The sequence below is a fragment of the Athene noctua genome, chromosome 3, assembly GCF_965140245.1.
Source record: "Athene noctua chromosome 3, bAthNoc1.hap1.1, whole genome shotgun sequence".
NCBI lineage: Eukaryota > Metazoa > Chordata > Aves > Strigiformes > Strigidae > Athene > Athene noctua.
The window spans coordinates 63,000,304-63,021,826 of NC_134039.1; the positions used below are offsets into that span (position 1 = coordinate 63,000,304).

General features: G+C 37.2%; 1 protein-coding gene across 16 annotated transcripts in view; it reads right to left on the reverse strand.

The window, feature by feature from the left end:
* CADPS2 (calcium dependent secretion activator 2) overlaps positions 1–21,523 on the reverse strand; it is a 322,958-nt gene that overhangs the window by 141,598 nt on the left and 159,837 nt on the right. For all 16 annotated transcript variants that reach the window (XM_074903178.1, XM_074903177.1, XM_074903176.1 and 13 more), the window contains exon 8: positions 11,923–12,062. In XM_074903178.1, the coding sequence (XP_074759279.1) occupies positions 11,923–12,062 (140 nt within the window). The remainder of the gene's footprint in view (positions 1–11,922; positions 12,063–21,523) is intronic.

Sequence of the window (21,523 nt, forward strand, 5' to 3'; positions counted from 1 at the left end):
GCTTTGGTTAGACAAGTCCAGGTTACTGTTCTTTGCACCATTCATCCTTTAAGTCTTCTCTCTCCATGGTAGAATCATCACATGCATTCTGCCATCTGGGTATAGGGCTTAATCTCATCCCACTGCTACAAGTAGCTAAAACGTATTCAGTCAACCAGTCCCTCTCATGCAGTGCTGCTGCTTTCAAATTTCACTTGAGTAGCTATGAATTAGGCTTCAGACACATGAACTATGATGACAAGTCCACAGTGATGTGCAGCACAGCTCATCGCCATCTTTATGGTCTCAAAGTGATCTCTTCTATAACGTGATAAACTGAAAATTACTGCCAAAGTTTTTCCATTTCTTTTTTTCTCACAGATGCACACAAACACCAGGAAGTTTAGGTGGGAAGAGATTTACAGTTGAGAATTGCAGACAGAAATTTGACAGTATAGACTAGAAAAGTTTACCTAGCTGTTCTGTGGGTCACTGAGATGCTCAGTCATAGTTTCTGAGATCTCACATGATAAGAAGAAAAAATTGGCATTTACCTCTGAATGCAAGGCATGTTAAGTTAAACCGTAAGAGACAATCCATGCCAAAAGAATGAGTTTAGGACCCAGTCAGACTGTGACATAAGTGCATTAAAGAATGCCAGGGAGAGAACAAGGTACAAAAAACCAGTACGCAGGAAATGGACCGGTGGCAACCGGACCAGCTCACTCCAATTGATTATTTTGTGAGGCTGAATAAGGATTTTAGCAAAGATGAACCAAAGCAGAATTTGACACACAGGCAGTATTGATTGGGGGATTCTCCATACCTAATCAATTATGTATACTCAAGTCTAGTGAAGGCAGGAAGATATTGAACAAGTATTGTTAAGGTTGTGATCTAAAGACAATACATATACAAGTGAATTTGCATAATTTTGCCCATCACAGCTGAAGAAAACCCATCTGAACATTTTCAAAAGCATGTAGCTTTTTCAGTGAGATATAAGAAAAAGGAATACCCTATATGAACATTTGTAATGATTTTTAATGTGAGAGTAGATTTAAATATAAATTTATGTATTTATATATTTATATATATAATTATTTGAATATAAATTACATATTCAGGAGGATAGATTCTTAAATCTATTCTCAATTCTTTTACTTCATGTTTTTAAAAGTTTCGAGTAAAAACAAAAAAAAAAATTAAAGAAAATAATTATATTTTAAGATTTCTGACTATTAATCTTGTTTAATCCATAGATCTTTTTCATACAAAGTCTGTTGTGGTTAAGCTAAGTGAGTTTGAATCTAAATTTATATCTCAGCTTTTACATATATTTCAGATTAATTACTATGGAATGAATGAAGAATGACACCTTAATTAATAATGCTTCTCTTGGCAATTAGGATTCTCTTGGCTTCTCTTAGCAATTAAAGTGGCAGTGGCATATCATTAAGGTCTTCAAGATTCCTCTGCCTCCACAGAAGCAATTACTGTATGAAGCACTGAAAATCAGGCTCATAGCTATAATCTGTTCTCTAAGGATCTAGCAGCAGGATAAACACTTGTTTCTTCCTTCCATAGCAATTTTGCATTAACCCCTCATCATTACCCAATCATTAATGTAATTTTAATGTGTCATTTTTCATGAAGTGCAATTTTCATTTGTAAAAAGTAACATCATAGTCAATTGTAAAATTGCATAATATTAAAATAATTTAAATTAAGATAGTTAACACATTAGCACTTTTCTCCATAGCAAAATGCTAGCATTTATTTAGTACAATGAAATACTAGTGTTTAGTACTATTTAAACTAGCATAACAAAAAATACTGCTATGAGACAGCTTGGAATAATAATAAGGCATCCATACATCACTAAAAGTGAATTAGAAATTAAGACATTTTATCATGCTGCTTATAACATAGAGGAAATCTTTGCCTTAATATATACAAGTGCATGTTGCCTTATGAATGCAAAAATTAGGATAGGTTTGTCAGAATCTAGCAAGAAATACAGGATAATTGTAGCTACATGAATGACACTTTTGACGCTCTGACTAAACAAAAGATATACACCATTGTTATTGGATCCACATTTTAAAATGTTTATTACTTATGGGCCAAAATTTGACCAATATTTCTGCTGAACTGTAAAGTCACTGATTTATTTTTCAAATTTTGTGTCAGCTTCTTAGTAGTGTCAGAAGTTCTTGAAACACTTGGGTTTACTCTGTGCTGTGCTGAGTCTTGTCTTGCCAAAATGGATACTCAGGGCCTTGGATGTTTGGAGTCAGCAACTGTCTGAGAGTTACTGTTGAAAAGAAAGATAATCTCATCTTCCTAAATTTTAATAAAAAGCTCATACAGTTTCAAAAGAAACATGTTAACTTCACGCAGCAGTTAGAGTAGTTATGTTACAGATGAGCAATGCTAGTCCTTTCTGGTTCAAGATATTCAGTAATGACTACATTTCATGAAGTATTCTGAAGTTTGTAGCCACGATACTTTTCATTTTAATTTCTGACATATCCTTCTGCATGATCATTCACTGAGTAGAGAAAATATGCTCTACACATATACATATGTGGTGCTGGATGTTAGATGACATTTTGGCATACCTTGATATAAAGAGCAGACATTCTTGAATATTCAGTGGTATTTGCTGTGCTGTATACTCCTGTTGCTGCTCACATTTTTTACTGAAACCCTTTTTCTCTTCAACAGTCAACTGTGTTTAAAATTCAGACAAAGCCTATTTCTTCAGCTACACAACACATCTTCTGTAAGTGGTGTTGAGTAAAGTACTGGCATTAATAGTGATTGCTTCAGCACTGCAGAGCTACCTACAACTATCGCACTTTTCTTCATCAGTCTTGAGAATCTGGATTATCATGCTAGCTGAAGGTTGAATATGGATTGGAAAATGAAGCTTTGCAGTTCATACCTCTTCTGTCTTCAAAGCCAATGAAACTTAAATGAAACTTCTTCATGCCTTCCTGTCAGAGACTACAATGAGATCTTTTGTTCAGTGTCTCAAAGGTTCTCTGTATATGGCAAGCAATACGAGGCCACATTGTCCATGCTTTGAGTCAGAGCATGAACCAACTCTAATTCAAAAGTGTTGTGACCATTTTGGTGACCCTAATAGTTCTGCAGTGCAGGTGCTGGCATCACATTGTCAGTTTTTGGTCAGAGTGGAGAGCTGGCCAAGTTTACTCTCTCCCTCTCTCTGCTGCCAAGTCCCATGGACTTCTCAGATGATCACATTTGAAATACTTTGTTAGATCAAAAAGAAAACTCCAAACTCACATTTGCTTCATAAAGTTTACTTGAGAATTCCCTTTAGATATCTCTGCTTTTGTCCATCTTCCATATTACTGACATCCCTATTAGCTTGTAAGGAACTCTTTGGAAAAAGAGTTAATCTACACGAGTAGATGAGAATGAGGTTCTTAGGACAACTTGGGCACTAATTTTGAGGCCAGCTACACTCAGCAAACCTTGTACCATTTGCCAGTAGTAGGAGAGACAAGAAAAGCTGAGCACACTATAAATGAATGGCTAGAAGGAGTGACTGTTTTATTTAGACACAGCTGACTTGAATACACGCTTGATTCCTGTGATGGGATCCTCATCCCACAGTGTTTCAACATTTTATAACAAGATTTCACAAGGTAACAACTGAGGCAGCCCCAAGAAACAGGAGCATTTTTGTTTATATGATCAGTGAACCAGGACTGAGGTGAAGACTGAGGCTTTTGTTCACGGCAGGCACCCTTTATGCACACATGAAGGTGGCAGAGGATTATCTGTTCATCAATGGCACAAAGGTGGTTCAATAACCTCCCATTTGTATATGGACTACAGCTTATCTCAAAACATTGGAAAACCTGATGTTGCAAATGTCAGTGGACAATCTCTGTAAGGTATCTGTAGAAAGATTTACCTCTTAAATATATTTGAGACTGATTAGGACTAATTGTAAAAGAAATTGTAACAGAAATTATAAAAAGCATTGATATGCTCCACCCATATTTCTTATAACTCTATTGTTCTCATGACATGGTAAGAAATGCTTTGAACAAAACTGCAGATGTTGAAAATACAAATCAAGTGTGTCTGATGCCAAATAGAACAAGCTATATGTGTCAGAGGACTTCACAAACCCTAAACTATCACCAGTGCAAACAAAAAATCCTCACAGGAATGAATCGAAGTGACATTTATTTCATATCAAAGATATATTTAATTAATCTCCTCAAGAGTTTATACACAGATAATATTTTATCTATAAAGATCAATATTTATAGCTAGTAAGAAAAACAAGTAATATCAGTAGAAGTGAAGATATTTCTCTGAATGGCATGGTTATCTGTAGCAAAATTATCTTACTATCTATCAAAGTAGCCTGAGTTTCATATAAAATAAAAGAAGACTTGGCTTTTTAAAAATCACTGAGGCAGCTATGCATAGTCTATCTCTGACGTGAACTTAGATTTGAGAAATTGAATTAGGCAGAAAAAAAAAGATTATATGACTGAAGCCTACCTGTTGTTCTGGTAATTAATTTTTCCAAAGCTTTGTTGCCTGACAGTTAAACATTTATTTTAATTTAGTAGATATTCTATACTTCTGAATGCAATATATATAGAGAAAAGTTTGCTTTATAAACTCCAGTGTATCTTTCCTTTTTTTTTTTTTTTTTTTTTTATAGCCAATGTCTTAGCACTGATAAACAACCCTGTCAAGGTATTCCTCCCTACCTAGTGGCTTTTGAAAGAACTTTGACAACTCTAACATATCCTAAATTTCTAAACTTCAGGCTGCTGTAGTGAGGCCATATGACTTAATGGTCAGAAATGGCTTCCCAACTATCTGATGTTATGTAAAGTTTGCAAAATTCAAACAAACTCAACAGTTTCTTCCATTTGACTTTGATTATCTTCCCAGTCTTAATGTTTTCAAACTGAAAAATAAGCTTTCCACCAAAGGACAGAGAACCTTGCTCTTTGAAAGCATCAGCTGAAGCTGGTGCGGTTACCCTTTTGTAAGCTGGAAGAAAAAGTGCAATAGCCACAAACAGAAAGCTAGATGGTGCTAATATACTGACCTTATGGTTTTAACTAGATGTGCTACGCACAAACTTGGAAGGGCAAATGATGTAAACAGGTACAGAAGAGTTTACATACATAGACGAATAAATGCCACAGTTAGATTAATACCTGTGTATCTTAACATTTGGTTGAAGCAATTACACTGTGTTGATAACAAACGAAAAAGAGGAACAGGAATCAGTCAGGTACCCCTCTCTCCCTTTTAGAAGAGAAAAATGTGTCTTTACTAATGAGAAAAGTATTTTCAGTAACTGTTGAAAAGTAATGTAGAAAGTTATTGGTTTTATCTAATGGAAAATAATATTAAAGAAGTCTGTGATGCATATTATCATATAAAAAGTATTAGGAAGCAATCTGACATTTTAGTTTAGCTGAAATTTGGTTTCTGTTTCATCTTTTGTGTTGATATAACAAATTACTTAATTATTCTGACATATCTATGTGTTTTGGCTCAGAGAAAGGTCAGAAACTGGTTTTAAATTCAGTATATGCAACACAAAAGCCTATCTGTGACAGAGATTATGTGCACTTGCTAAGAGAAGTGTGACTATACTCCTGACATTTAACTTTATCTGTAAAAGTAACCCAGGATTGAAGTAGAGTCATTTCAGTGTCATTACCTTGCACATTTCTCTGAAATGACAATACTCGGAGCCCGTCTCATCTTCAGATTAGCCTTCAGATTACAGATCTTGAAGCTACAACACTAATTCTGCTTCTCCTCCTGTCCTCCTTTGCCAAGTGACCATGGACAAGCAGCACATAAGAGATGGCACCACCACTGTTCTGGCTAACTTCAGTGTTGCTGTAGCTCCTCTTGGTTGACTTATGAGTTCACTAGTAGTTATGACATGGTTTATCCTGGTTACAGTCACACACTACAACCCCACCCACTGAGAAGCCAGCAGACCCCAGTGCTATCCTCAGCTCAGGCACTGAATTGCCTGTGACCTTGGGTGCACTTTGCTCATTCCTGTACTTCATTTCACTCATCTATAAAACAGAGATAATTATACTCGCCTTCCTCTCCGATGAACTTTTATCAGTGGGTGACAAGTATCATAAAAATAAGAGGGGAAAATTACTTATCCTCTAAATCTGCATCTTGACAGGCTGCTACCTAGTGCATTCGTCTCACTGATTTTCTTTAGGTCTAAAATTACAGCAACAGGAGGAGAAATGTGACACTTCAGTCACATACAGCAAGCAGTAGCATATTTATTGTTTATAAATGCTTTCCTAAGAACATTTCAGTCACTTCCAAGTGCACAAGAGAAAATTTTTTAAAAGGTTAGCAAATTCATGGTGATTTTCATTAAAAAGAAGTTGTGAAAGAAAAATGATTTCACAGATTCCTTACAATTTCAGAAAGTACAAGTTCCAAAAGTCTTCCAAACAACTGCTTTACAGATGAGAGACAGGGAGAAAATCTGGGCATGTACATACTGAAGCGCTTGTAGAATGTATATTCCAGATACAAAAGTTTAAGAAATTAAAGGGATAACATTTCTATATGCAACATGTCATAGCAGAAAGCAAAAGAGAACTTATGAGAATGAATTTTTCCTTCCAAATCTTGGAAAAAGTTCTGGACAAGAACTATGCTGAAATGTTTTACTTTGGAAGTCAAATCCAAACAATGCTACTTTGCAATATTGTTCTGTTCAGGCTGTTCAATTTGTAAGAATTTCATTTCATGTTATTTATTTTCCTTTTTTTCAGTATGACCATTAAGCATTACTAATACTTTTAAAGCAAGTTATTTGAAAAAATCTCAGTATTCCTTTTTTGTTTCTAGATTGGAAGCAATAGAATAATATTCTTTAGTAACCACTAGGCTATGCTAACAGACAACTTAACTGACACAGAACCTACTTTTAAAAATAATGTATGCTTTAAATGCACGGGGATGTGCAAAGGCATATTAGGAAAAAAAACACGCATTAGAAAAGGTATTTACAGTAACCCACATATCTTGAGTGGATTAACCTGTCCTGTTTGGGTTTTAATTATGAGTTAAGGAGAGCCAAGTGAGCCTTCCTGAAGCAAACAGTACCTCCCTAATGCTGCTATTCTAACCCAACAGAAATAAACAGGCTTTTAGCATTTTGTATACGAAGCTTTTAGGTTAAATCTTGCTATTTCCTCTGATGATTTGTTTTAGGTTCAAGATTGCAACAGAAGAAATTAAAAGAAATGTTAAAAAACACATCCTTTTGTATGGATGTTGGCTTTACAACCTTAGTAAAGAATATTAAAAAAATATGTTGTACATGCTCTGCACTTTAGCTGAAAGGGTTACCACATTCTATAAGAAGAAGATATATAGATTACAAATTATTAGAAAGGAATCTGAAGTATCATAAATTGCCAATGATCAGAACTGTTCTACAAATCCTGATTAATAAGTGTCATTACTCAGAATTTCTAGTTGTGCATGCTCCCACTTGTAATCTATTGACAGGATTTAGATAGAAGAGGATGGTTATATATCCTTTGGGTTGTTGCATACTTTGAGAGCCTTTCAGGCAAGAATAAAAAAAATGATCTAAAATAATAGGGTTATGTTTACTGCAAGATGTACATGAATATTCCTTATTTTTTAAGCATATAACAGAATGCATATAAAAAAATCATGGACTGTTTCCTTGTTCGAGTGTTTTTTTAAAAATCACATTAGTGGAGTAACACAAGATTAGCTGTATGAATGTGTCAACATAAACACTAGTGTAAAAGTAATGTGGTTAGCAAAGCTACCTCTTTTTTTGCAAGGTACAAACGAACTGCAATTGAGATTTACAGCAGTATTGAGTCATAAGGATTTTTTTTTCTCTTGCTTTTAGAAATGTTAAAATTTATAATTTTAAAAAATCCCAAATTTATAACTTTATTTGAAATATAATTATTTTTTATGACTGTGGAAACCCAAAGAGGGAACATGATCTGAAGTTGCTGCAGTCCAGAATACTATTTGTGAATTAAAAATCTCAGTTTAAGTATAAGACAGTATAATTTGTAAAACTGAATATTCTTGAAGCTTAAACACGAGACAGGTTTTGAAGTACTTCAGCATATCCCCTGTGCCAATAAGTAAAGTCAGTCTTAAATAGCAGAAACTTTTCTAAAGGAGTAAAACTGTAAACTCAAAAATAGCTTGGGCCTGTGGATTTTGCTGACCCTGCAGAAACTGAAATATTTGAATGTAGCTCCCACATCTTAAAAAAAGTCTCTTATTACCATTATTCTTTTTTAAATTATGATACAGCATTAATCTAATAAAACTCCTTTGTCTGCAACTGGCTCTGGGGTAAAATTTTCATTTAAATTTGAATAAATGTTGAGATTTGCAGCTGAAAGGCATTATCAGATTGCCTTTTTCTCCTGTGAGACAAATATGAATCTTCTATGTTAGCTTGTTAACTCACATCAACACAGAAAATGTAAGTTGTCTAATTCAAAGATTGGGCAAAGATAAAGCATGAGATGTTTCTGAAAAATAAACTGAAGAATTAGAAATTCCAGCAGCAAGGATGATCACATTCTTTCATCCTTTTATTTCCCACCTCTTCGTGTATTCTATGACAGTGTGCTTAAATATCTGACCACATGATAAAAAAAAACAAACAACAAAACAACAACAACAACAACAAACCCACAAAAAAACCCAACAAAAAACCCCAAACCTCCCAGCCCTGTTCACTATTCAGGATAGCAGCAGCTACCTTCCAACTCTTCAACACTTTATTTTCTCCTATGGCCTGTTTCATTTCATGATATGCTTTACACTGCTTTACAGAGAGAATTGAGTTATCTGCTTTTCTACCTTGTAGAGGTTCACCAGGGAGGTGCAGAGCCTGTCTCCTCAATAACACTGCCTGGCAGGGCATAAGCCTTTGGCCATGTGTTAAAGAAGTGACCATACCCCACTTCCCCCAGCTCACGAGGTGTGCAGAAACCTTTCCTACTAGTTGCTTCCCAAGATTTATCTTCAAATGTCTATGACACTGGGAGTTGGCATTATTTTCACTTCATAACAGGAGAACTGAAGTACTAAAAACTTCAGGCTTCAGATATTAAGACAAAGATCTAATTTTTAGGATATTTGAACTCTTAACGGCACAATGTAAATTTACAGCCCTGTTTCCACTGATTCCAGCTAGTAGCTGTGAGTGTGGGGCACCTCTGTGAAATCGGGTTCCAGTTTATCAAACTGGGCACAGAATGCAAATAACATACCACCAGTTACTACAGGTGGAAATGTTTCAGTCTCTTACAGGCAAGTCCTTCTGTGTAGCACAAACAGGGATAAAAGCCAGTTCTTCTAGGCATCCCTCAACTACCTTAACTGCAAAGTACTCCTTTGCCTTCCCATAAGACTGTCCATCATCCACTGTGTGTTTCCAGCCTCTTCACAACTGAGGATTTATCTGATAACACAGTATCAGTTCAAAACCAGAATAGCTTTAATCTGTACATTGAAGCAGGTGGGAATCCCTCTTGAAAAAACAGCAAATTACTATTTAATACTTACACTCACCCAGGAAGTCAAGAGAAGGCTGCAGAGACTGCCTGGATGATAGCTTTTCATAACAGTAATGGTTCCTGACTGTACACATTAATAATTCCTCTAGCAGGTGGTTTTTTCCCTCCAAATAAACACCCTCTTATTTCCTCTCATGCAACTCCAGTGCCATCACACAGTATTTCATCAACCTTTTCAATGGTTATTGGAGGAGTTATTAACCTTTTATTTCATTTCACATACATTTATGGTGGAGGAGCCCATACAGCCCTCCCTCAGTGCCCTAGCTTTTCTAGACAAAAGTGTAGGTAATAATCATTATAGCTAATGGTTATAAAGAAAGGGAAACGATGACTGACCTACAACATTTTTGGTGGAAAGAACAGTATTTGCCTGGACAATAGTGACAGGAGTGATCCTGAAGTAAAATGAAGTACCAAACAACTGTGACAGGAGATTAGGATTCAAAATCGATGCGAAGAAGTAACCAGCAGCAGCAGATTAAAGGGATAATTAAATTATTGAGAGTAATATTTGATTGGGCAATCCATTTAATGCTCAGACAAGAAGATTAGTGACATAAACCAGTATGGAAAAGCAAACTGGGGTGTTAAGAAGACCCTCTGAAGACCCCAGAAGAACAGCTCCCAGCCAAGAAAGCCTCTGGGGAAACCCAGGAGCATGATGGGAGGAACAACTGGAGCTTTGTCCTTGTTGCTGGACCCAGGTCAAAATTAGTTGCATGTTACACTGTAACTGGGGTTGCAGACAGCATGACCCCAATGTTGTCAGTGATCTGATCAAAAATGGGGCTTCTCCCAGTCACCTGTTGGGATGCACATGGGATGTACATGGGAGCACAACATCCCTGATGTTGATGTAGTGTGGAGTATGCAACCGAACCAGGTCACATGCAGGTTAGATGTGTCTGTTGTGTATTACTCATTACTGATGTTGTTCAAATCATCCTGTCCCCATGGCTGCCTTTTGACAAACCACTGAAAAACACAGGCAGCACTGTGCCACTCCTGCAGCATTCACTACTTCAGCTGGCTGAATACCTTCCAGGAGCAGGAGGCTGAAACCATGCTAGCGGACTGAATCAAGACAAGGATGTGCCACAATTACCAAAACATTTCAGAGGTGTTTGGCAAGTGCAAATGAATGGGGCAGGGGGTGGGGACTGACAGGAGAGCATCATGCTTTAGTACACACAAGCACTCTCCTCTCCTCCCCAGGTCCTCTCCACTCCAACTTACTCATGCCAGCCTGGTCTTCCTGCTCTCACGTTATCCCATTATCCCTTATTCATGTAACTGCAGCCTTGCTTCTGTTTTCTCATCTCAGTCCTAGTCTCCAAGCACCGTAGCTCCAGTTCCCCAGTAGGCTTCACAACTGTTTTCCCTCTCTTTCCTTGCAGCTGCTGGTCACCAGCCACAGTTCTCCAGCCAGCAAGTCTCATTGTATGCAACATTTGCATTTAAGTGTCCAAAACCCAAAGTGAGGGCTGAGGTTGATACCAGGGAAAATGCAGCCCAACCAATTAAAGCTTTGCCAAAACTTAAATAAGTTTTTTGTTTTGTTTTGTTTTTTTAAAAAAGTATTGAATATAGGAAATTTGGGCAATTGCTGATTGCTGTCTGTATACAATGAACAGAATATTAACAGGAAGATTAATATTAATTAACAAGATTTGAAATTGAAAAGAATTCTAAATAGTGTGGCCACTACATTAATTCTACATTAACATGTTGGACAGTCCTCTTTTTTTTGAAATGTACTTCTATTTAATTCAGAAGTTAAAAGGATGAGAAACAGCCCTGGTGTTGTAATTGCATTGTAACTGCAGATACAGCCTTGCTTGCTGTCGGCAGCACTACCTGTTTTTGCAGTTGGGATGAGGACTAGCAGTGGCAGTTGGTTAGGGGAGCTGTCTTTATGAATAATCTATCCCATACTGTTTCAGTGTTACAACAGAAAAAAAATCCTTAAATTGGTATTCGCACATAAATTCCTTTCAAGAGAAATACCATATAGTGGACAGAGAAAGAAAAGGGGAGACTATGTTGCAGGTACCCTCCCATTCAGGTATATAATTAATCCTATTTCAATGGAAAAAAAAATTCCTGAGTACTCCAAACCTTATGTATAAAATGAGGATACAACACAATGCCATACAATAGGAACTGTAGTACACTTTTATAAAGTTTTACAAACCTTATGTTTTTAGCTAGATATGCTTAAACACAAACACAATGAGGAAAAATAAGAAATACAGACAGCCAGAAAATTGACACTTACCCACAGTGCTTCATATGAGGTGGTTTATCCATTCTCACCGCCAGTTTAATTTTCAAGTCACTGTCCTGGCTGTTTTTGGGGACTATCATTTTATGCAGATCAGGTGACTTCGGGCTATTGGATGTTGGATACAACACTACCTGCAAAACATAAAATAAAAAATTCAACAAGTTGATACCAAAAAATATCTAGTTTTTAATGGACACTTCTAAGCAATGAAGATTCTTCGTGCATTTCCTCCAATCTGAAAGTTTCATAAATCTACTAAGCCAGTTGACTCAATCTTATTGTAATAGATTAATTTTCAGAATAAACTAATTAATTTTCTTACAAATGAGAATTTTCATTCTAGGAGTTAATAAAATTTCCTCCTCTGTCAGTTCATTCTGAGTTTTAAACAAAAAAGGAACAGTTGACTCTTGAAAATGGTCATGTACAATTAAACTTTCACATTATTCAGTGCTCTGCTGGAAACTTTCTATTGAAACAACTTGCTGTAGCATTATGCAACAGATTGCCCCTCCAGCAGTGACATTGCTTGAGTGAAGAAAAACAAAATATGCTCGTTCTTACCAACTCCATTTTTTGATCATTAGCATTAATAAAATCCAATAACAGTAAAAATTGCAGAAATTAGAGATTAATTCCAAAGCATCTTTGCTGCAAATGGAGTATAATAAATGTAAGATGCTATGTCCAGTTCACATGTGATAAGACACAAACTATTTGTTTAATCTGCAGTGGCTGACATATTAAAGAAACCCTAACTATTGAATTTTAAATCTTTATTTTTAAAAATATTTATATAAATTTCTTGATAGTTTTACTAGCTATTAATTTTAGATTATTATTAGTCACAAGCTGTTAACTATTTATTTATTTACCATCTAGAAAGTTTACCCATTTAGAGTCAGTACAATTAAATATTTTACTTCATTAAATCCTTACCCACAGCCACACATTTAGCAGTTAAATGCTGCTGAAACATAATTTCCTTTCGTTCTTATTATAAGCACTTCTTTTTAAATTAAATTATTCCAAACATGCTATTTGGTAGATTTTCATGACGTTCATTCATTACCATTATCACAAAGCAATATTTCAAAAGTAACAACACTCTACAAAGCAGCATTCTTCACATCTTTTATTTCTTGAAAACTAAAATTAATCATAACATTAACCATCACATATTTCTTATACAAATTCCTTGTGCCTTCATATATATAAAACACAATATATTCTCCTCTGTGTTATTAGGAAAAGTTAAATGAAGGATTTGAGTAAGAACCTCCAAGCAAGCATAAATCTAACAGATATTATTAAGCCAAAAATATTACAGTAGTGTCACTCAGATCTAATCATCTGAGAGATGATGTAAACTGAGGGCCTTCAGCTTCTCATCCCAATATTTTGCAGAAATGCGTTCCTGCATCCCGTTAATATCACGAGCTCTAGTGAAGCAGAGAAATATGATGCATCACCCCTAATCAAGTGTGCAACCTTTATAATAGCAGCAGGAGAAATAATCTGTCAGAACTATTGAGTACATTCAGTACCTTTTAAAGAGATAGGAAAAGAAAATGTATATTCCAGTTTTAATAAATCAGGAGGCTGCTTTTTTTTTTTTTTTTTTCTACAACGCATAGCAAACACTATTTACAACAGATCTTATTCCTTCTTTCCAAAGAAACACTTACTTTTCATTTTGAGTAAAAGCCATCCCTTAAAAAACATTTAAAAGCATTATGACAACCTTTGAGTTCTGAAGCAACAAACAGCAATGATTTTTAGTTTGTTTATCTTTTAAAATGCATGATTATATAAACAGAATTATTCCTTGCACTTAATCACTTGGCATTCACACAGAACTGTAGGTGATGTTATGAAGTTTTCTTTTTCTACAGGCTGCAGTTCCTATTGTCCTGTAACAACTTATTATGGCTCATGCATCTCAAGAAACATCTTCCTCCTGTCAACTTCTTGAGTTTTTAGAATACTGGTGAAAATATAAGCAGACAAGTGTATATTTAATTCATAACTTCAGTACTGACAATTCATCTTCTGAATTTTTAAAGAAGTATTTTGGAGCTTCATTTTCAAACCTCTCACAATGAATAACTATCTGGCAGAATATTTAAATATGCACTGGGTTGTGTTTGCATTACACTTCATCATGCCTTCCAGCTTTAAACAATGACAGCTAAAAGAACTTTGTCATCAAACTTTTTATCATTACACACAAACACACATGCACACAAAGCATCTGACAGGCATTGATTATCTTCACAATAACCTTCATACTAATATTGCCCTTAAGGGCAAGCTAACCATCATGTACCATATCATCAGGTGACACAAAGCATAAGCTTCCATGAAACCACTGAAACCAAAACACTAGGCACATGTTCCTTGATACGAAAAGTAAAAAGTTGTTGAAATTTGTATTCAAGGCATTCTCTCCATTATGGCACACTGCAATGCAGTGTCATCGCCATTGTCCATGGAGAAACTTTCTAGGCTATTCTGTCTCAGATTTCCTTTCAGCACTGCTTAAGGGATTTTAATCTTCTAGTTGTTGTTCTATAACCTACTTTAAAAAATAAAATGCTATCAACTCATATGTCTTCTCTGGGGAATATAAAACTCACCTAACAGGATACTCTTTCACTGTGTCTAAAACTTCTAAATGTTCCATAAAATTCCTAATACATCATATATTCCTGAATTAATTTGATTTTATTTAATTTCATTTCATCTTATTTTATTGTTCTTATACCTCTGAATATCACCATAGTAGAACTTTCAGCAGCAGAACAGAGAACTGTGAGCTGTTAGTGCAGGACCATGTTTACAATAACTAACTGACAGATAATCTGCATTAAAAAGTAAAATGAACTATTAATGACCAGAATGCTACACACCAAACATAGCTGCTGTGCATTGCATTGCTTCAGCTGATTTAAGGCAAATTAATAGTAACAAAACAGTACTTGACCATGTGGTCTGATTATATCTAGTTTTACACTTCCTCAGACCACACTGTACCTGCAAAAGTGGCAAGTTCACTTTATGCCTCTCCTCATTTGGATGTAAAATAAACACAGAAATCTCAAATATTATAGACCAACACATTTATGTATTTGTGCAAGGTGATGATCTCAAAACACTGTTTCTTAATTGTGAATGATGAAATATTTCTCAACTGGGCTTAAAACATGACAGGGTGAAAGATATGAAGCTAGTATCACTTGAAGACTTAACTATCATTTATTGTGACTCAGTTGTGTATTTAATTTCCCAGCTGGATCACAATAGAAGTTATTTGAAGTATACCTGAGCCAAACAGTCAGTCCAGCCAAGCAACTATTAACTCTTCTCTATCTTTGGCTCATTGATCATTAAAGGTATGAAAGATGAGTTGTCCAAAATACTCTGAAAGCTCGAACAAACCAAACTTGGGACAACCGCTTTCTCACAGCTGATAACGAAGCAGAAGGTTCAGAGTCAAAAGCACTATACAGAAATATCTCCTATCCATATTCCTGTGCTTAGATAAAGCTCTGAAGCTAACCATCCCTGTCTGCAGTAGTCCTGTTGTCAAAAGAAACTGCAGCTTTCAAAAAGGACCAATGAAGCTAAGAGGCAAACAGACTGGCACACTGTAAGGACACTTAAGAAAAATCAAGAGTCAAGATAATCTCTACTTTTTTCCCCCATCCCTCACTTGTGGCTGAGTTCAGTTTCAGTCAACCCGTGTCCTCATATCGTTGCTGTTCTCCCTCCAAATCCCATACTTCCACTTCAAAACATGATATACATCAAGAGTTGAACCCACGTGCTGGAATCACCCACTCTTTTGACCCAAGTATATGAGATGAGACAGATTTTACAAGTTGCGGTGGTCTAAGACACATTTTGGGCACCAGACCTTGGTAATCATGGTAAATCTGAGCAAACTATGCTCAGTTTTGGCTCACTATCACAAGCAAAAAAGATGAAAGTGAAGAAGATCTGCAGCTGCTCCTTAATGCTCTGGCTGAGAGGGAGACGACACTTAACATGCTATTACAGAAAACCCTTACATCACCTTCAGTACAGCTCACACCACACAATCTTAGAGAAAACAGAGATGCAGCCCATCAACAGTCTCTTCTTCATAAAGAAAGCCTAGGTCATCTTCAAAAAGCAGACCAAACCTTTAACCTGTCCCCATTACGAGGGAAGTGCCCGATGCCTGGGGCTGCCCTGGTTAGCTCCATCCTGCCCTGCTCCCTGCCACCCCAGGGAGCTCCTGCTGCTTCTGGCACTCAGCTTCCTGTCCTTTCTTCAAACTGCATGGTTCCCAACAGGAAAGACAGAAGATTTTATGAGACAAAAGACGTTCCCATGCCTGATGTGCTCTTCCAGAGCACAAATGCTGCTACAAATGATTGCTTTCTGTCATTGACTAAACCCACATTTTCTTAAGGTCTGGCTAAGTTACAAGCAATTGAGAACTGAATCTTAAGTCACATGGCTTTAATCATAAGCAGCACTCCAGCTCTGTTCAGAATAATTGCGGTCACGCAAGAAACCCCATGATGAACTGAATAAACCAAGTTCTCTAACTCCCATGCTCTACCAGAGACACTTTTAATTCAATTTGTTATTATTTAAAACTACAAAAAATAACGAGTGCATGACACAGATTCACAGAATCACAAAATCAACTCGGCTGGAAAGGACCTTGAGGATCATCTAGTCCAACCGTTATCCTAGCACTGACAGTTCCCAACTACACCATATCCCTCAGCGTTATGTCGACCTGACTCTTAAACACCTCCAGGGATGGGGACTCCACCACCTCCCTGGGCAGCCCATTCCAACGCCTAACAACCCCTTCTGGAAAGAAATACTTTCTGACATCAAGTCTAAACCTTCCCTGGTGCAACTTGAGGCCATTCCCTCTTGTCCTATCGCTTGTTACTTGGTTAAAGAGACTCATCCCCAGCTCTCTGCAACCTCCTTTCAGGTAGCTGCAGAAGGCAATGACACATAAGATCATATGCTCCCTTAACACATTTGTTGAAGCTTTCATCACACAGCAGGACTAATTCATTCTAGGGAAGGCTTTTTCTTTCATGCTTTAAAATGTAGTGATTTGAAAAGATGCCCCTGCAAGTACAGAGGACAGGCAAATTTTATGTTATGAAATAAAGACCCATTATTATTTGGCATGTGCACATTTATGCTGCTGGTCATTGTCTGAGCAAAGATCATAGGAAAGTTTCCGAGTCAAATATACTCTGTTTTACTGATTTGAAAATAGCATTATAGACCAAAAATTACTGAAGCTGGTTTGGTATAGGAAATGTATGACAGTGCAGAGACCCTTTAATGTTATGTTGTTTGTGTAACTCTGGCCCCAGCCTTACTTAGGGGACACATCAGTTTTTGATAGAAATGTCTACTGACTCCTCTCAAATTACCTTCTCCCCTAGCTTGAAAGTCTGAAGCTGTTCTGAGTTATGCCAACCCCTTACCCAAAGAAAGGTTTATGTCAGAAAACCAGAAGCTGCTGTCAGCATGACAAGAAATTAAGTCCTCTCAAATGCCCTACCAGCAGCCTGCCAAGCACCGCACTGCACTCGTGTCCTCTGAGCATTAGGTCATGATGTACTGTTGCCAGGAGGATGAAACAAAAGCGGCTCAAGGGAAGGGACAAGATTTAAGGTAGAAATGGGAAAGGGAGATGGCTCTCTTGAAAGTAACTCCCTTAGAAAAGTTCTCACCTAGGGAATCCCTAAAGAAAAGGTTAATTTGAGCTTGATCACCAAGGGAGTTTATGAGTATTTTACACAAGCTCCATCATCTCACCTATTGAGTGATCTCTTGCTTTTCAGGTATGATTATACTACAGCTGAAACAGAGAAAAGGCTTCAGGTAAAAGGTGGTTAAAAATAAACAAAAATCAAACAGAAAACCTGAACAGGTGCATGGTGAGAGAGTTATCTAAAATACTGTTGTTGACAAAGAACCAGAAAAACACTGCAATTTATGCAATCAATTGGACCTCTGCTGATGCTGCCAGCTGAGCACTTATCTTAATAGATCTTATAACTGATAAAAGTTGTCTTTAAGTCCTTCCGAAAGAGCCTCTCTCCCAAATCTAAGAGAGAGCATGCCTGAATGAAAAATATCTCAGGAATTTCTGATGAGAGGCATTCTCAGAGAAGCTACTGAGAAAACCCCTGTTAGCATGGAAACAATAACACTCAGCCAGACATAGCAGGGTGCTGACAGGCAGACAGCTCAGGGAGCAAGAGAAAAAGAGGAAGTGGAAGTAATCTCTTACTATTTTCTAAACTGAAAAAAAGACAGAAAAACTCAGACGTGCAAAACATTTCAAAATATGATGAGGAAACACATTCCCCAGGATGGCAGGCTTCAAATTAACATAGTCACAGTATGAAATTGTCTCTGCTCAGCAGCTCTTTGAACGCAGCACAGAAGATAAACAACATGCCCAGTACAGCCGACATTTGGAAAGTAGGCAATCATTCGAGTATGGGTACCTAGTCAGTACAGCTATTTTATAATGTCTTTAAATCAAACTCAGAGTAACAGCACCAAAGAAAAAAAAAAACCATAACTGCACAGCTAATTATTGCTGGCTGCAGCTGACTGTGACAAGCAGGTTGTGAGACAATAGTTCTCTTTTAATTGAATAGTCAGAGTGACAAGGCTGAAATATTCTTATATTCAAAAAGTATCAGCAATCAAACACCACCTGCTGTTCTCACATTGTATTCACATGTGTGCTAAGCAAGCACAATGGCTGTCACTTTGAATTACTAGGTTTAAACGTCTTCATACATAAAGTACTGAACAAGGAAAAGTGATGTCAGATCCCTGAGTTTCAGAAACCACCAGGCTGATTTTTTGGAAGTATTTACTCCAAACCCTGAAGGCTTCTTCACGCTTCCTCAATTGTTGCATGTACTAATGTAAACGTCAATTCTGTGCACACAAAAGTTCCTGAAGTGGGCAGATCAGTGTCAGTCACATAAAAACTGTGCCATGCATTTCAATGATATTTCATTAAAGTTCTTAACATTTGTTCATTAGAAGAAACTTAGCTTCAAAGATGCAGCCTGCCTCGTTTTCTAGAAGTTAAATTCAGTGGTTCCCTGTATGCAGAGGTCCGCACAGACACAGACAGCGACTCCAGAGGCTCATATTCTGCAGAACCGAAATCCAAATAACATCCTTTCCTGTTCTGCGCAGCACATGTCTCCATTTTCTCCTTCAATGGAAAACTGAGTTTGTCCAATTGTCTTCCAGTTTTTGTAGAACAGAGAATGAAGGTTTAGGTTTGTTTTTTGTTTAAAGACACTTAAAGTGGTCAGCAGGGAGCCAGAAGAATATCCCCCCCCCCCCCCCCCAGCAAGCAAAATCTTCCCTTGGCATTCATGACTGGATTTATTTTGGGTTTTTCAGAGGAAGAGAGCAATGTCAGACAAGTGACACAGTAAGTACTACTTCCTGTCAAGTACATCTTCAATTCCTTGAGGGGAGAAGATGTTAAGTACAAACAACAATCCTTCAGTTGCTCAGTGCTCACCTGGTGACTCCTTCAGCAGAGCTTGAGCAGCCCCCAGCCTCTGCTTCCCAAGAGGGAGTATATAAAGCTGTAAGTTAAGTATGGTCTGCCCTCTCTAATGAAAGCATGGGCCTGCATCACTTCTGCTCCACCATGAGCTCATTACTTCCAGAAATCAGCAGTGTCTCCTCCTGAAAGTGAGGAGCTGTAGTGCCATCATACTGAGATTTGGGCCTACATCTTAAGTTCCTAAGTGTGAGAGACTGCCATGCACTGATGGGGTCAATGGAGACGCCTTCTCCTTTGCAGTTCTGGGGAAACCTTTGCTGGCTCTGTATTTCACACCTTAGATGTGTCTTCATAAAAAGCCAATCCCTTGGTGGCAAAAGAAACGCTTTGGTATGTGATGGAAGTTCAAAATTCAAATCATGTAGTTTGATGTCACCTTTTATTTCTAATTATAGATTAAACAGAACAAAACCTTCACAATAACTGCAGGGTATGAAAAATGCAAACTTCAATAATGTAGAAAAGTGGTATCAGGTGCTTTGAAGAAAGTACTTGACAGATGAGAATTAATGTCCACAGCAAGCCTATCTCAGAAGGGGCAGGTTTGAATTGAATTTTTAAGTACAGAAAAAATACCAGCAGAAGGATCTTCAAGGCTTTTCAGAGCATAATAAACCTAGCTGAATCAGTTGCACTCCTGCAAGTCACTGACCAGCCATAAAGTTGCCAAACTTTATTAGAGTTAAACTTATCCAGTGGGATCCTCTATCTTTTCAAAGGCTACCTGAATTTAAATCTCTCAAACCTGAAAACAAAGACACTGACAACAAAACAAGCCTTTGAAAACTAAAACGTATACCATGAATGTACACAGTATCTTAAAATTATTTTGTAAAAGTTCTGTCAAATATTCTCCTGATCTCCCCTGAAGGTAGCAATCACCACTCTCAAATACTCGGGTTAAACCAGAGAGGTAAGTTGGCAGGCTCCCTCTTTGAGTTGAGTGCCTACCACAGCCAGCTGGAAGGCATCTGTCAGCAGCCCCACATATTGCCAGGCCTGGGAGGTGCAGGAGGACAGATGCTCAAACAAGCTGATGCACAGTCAACACACCCTTTTTCATGTTCTTTTCCACTGCTAAGGACCACGTGCTGTACGTAAGGTCATTGTGGGAGGTTTATCCTTTACTGACACTTTTTACAGAAAGTATTTTTTGGACAAGGATGGGGGTTGGACATTTCTGGTAAAACAGGAATGGATTATAAAATGTAAAATCAGTATCCAAACATCTCTCAGGTACTTCTGTGTTCTATGCTCAATCTCAGCTCAAGCTTTAATGCAAGGGGAAAAAAGGTGATGGCCTTTGTCCTTTGTGACAAGGAAAAACCCAGCAAAAAGCAGTAATTTTAATAGCCTAACTCTGCTACAAACTGCCAAATCTCAGAGCATCTGATAAAAGCGTGCAGAGTCTCTGATGAAGAGCAATGGGAGAGTAAGAATCAGCAACAGAAACAGAAGATTGCTCTTCCTCCCTCATCTTTTTATATCTTGCTTTGTCTCTTGGAAAGCTGGGTCAGACTCCATCCAACAACAGGGAATCTGAGCTTGGTCCTAGCCCATCTCAATTGCCTGTTTTCTCTCTCTCCTCACCACTCCCAACCAAGAAAGGAAAGTTAATACCTTATTTAAACTGGTTTGACTAGCTGACAAATACATATGTGTTAGAAGGCAGCCAGGGGTGGGAAGAGAGAGGAGTCTGTGAAAAAACACAAAACAAACTATCTGGGGCCACTGGATACAGTTAAAGTGAAAGCTATATTCAGTATTTTTCATTTGAAATATTTCCATTATTTAAAATAATTTAAAATTAAATTAAAAATCTTTTTAACATCCTGTCCTAAAAACTCAGAGAAGCTGCAATGTAAGAAATGAGGCCTACACCTGAACTTTGGCTATTTAAGGTTGCAGAGCGCAAGGATTCTGTTAACACCTGCGATTCCTAGCCCCTTT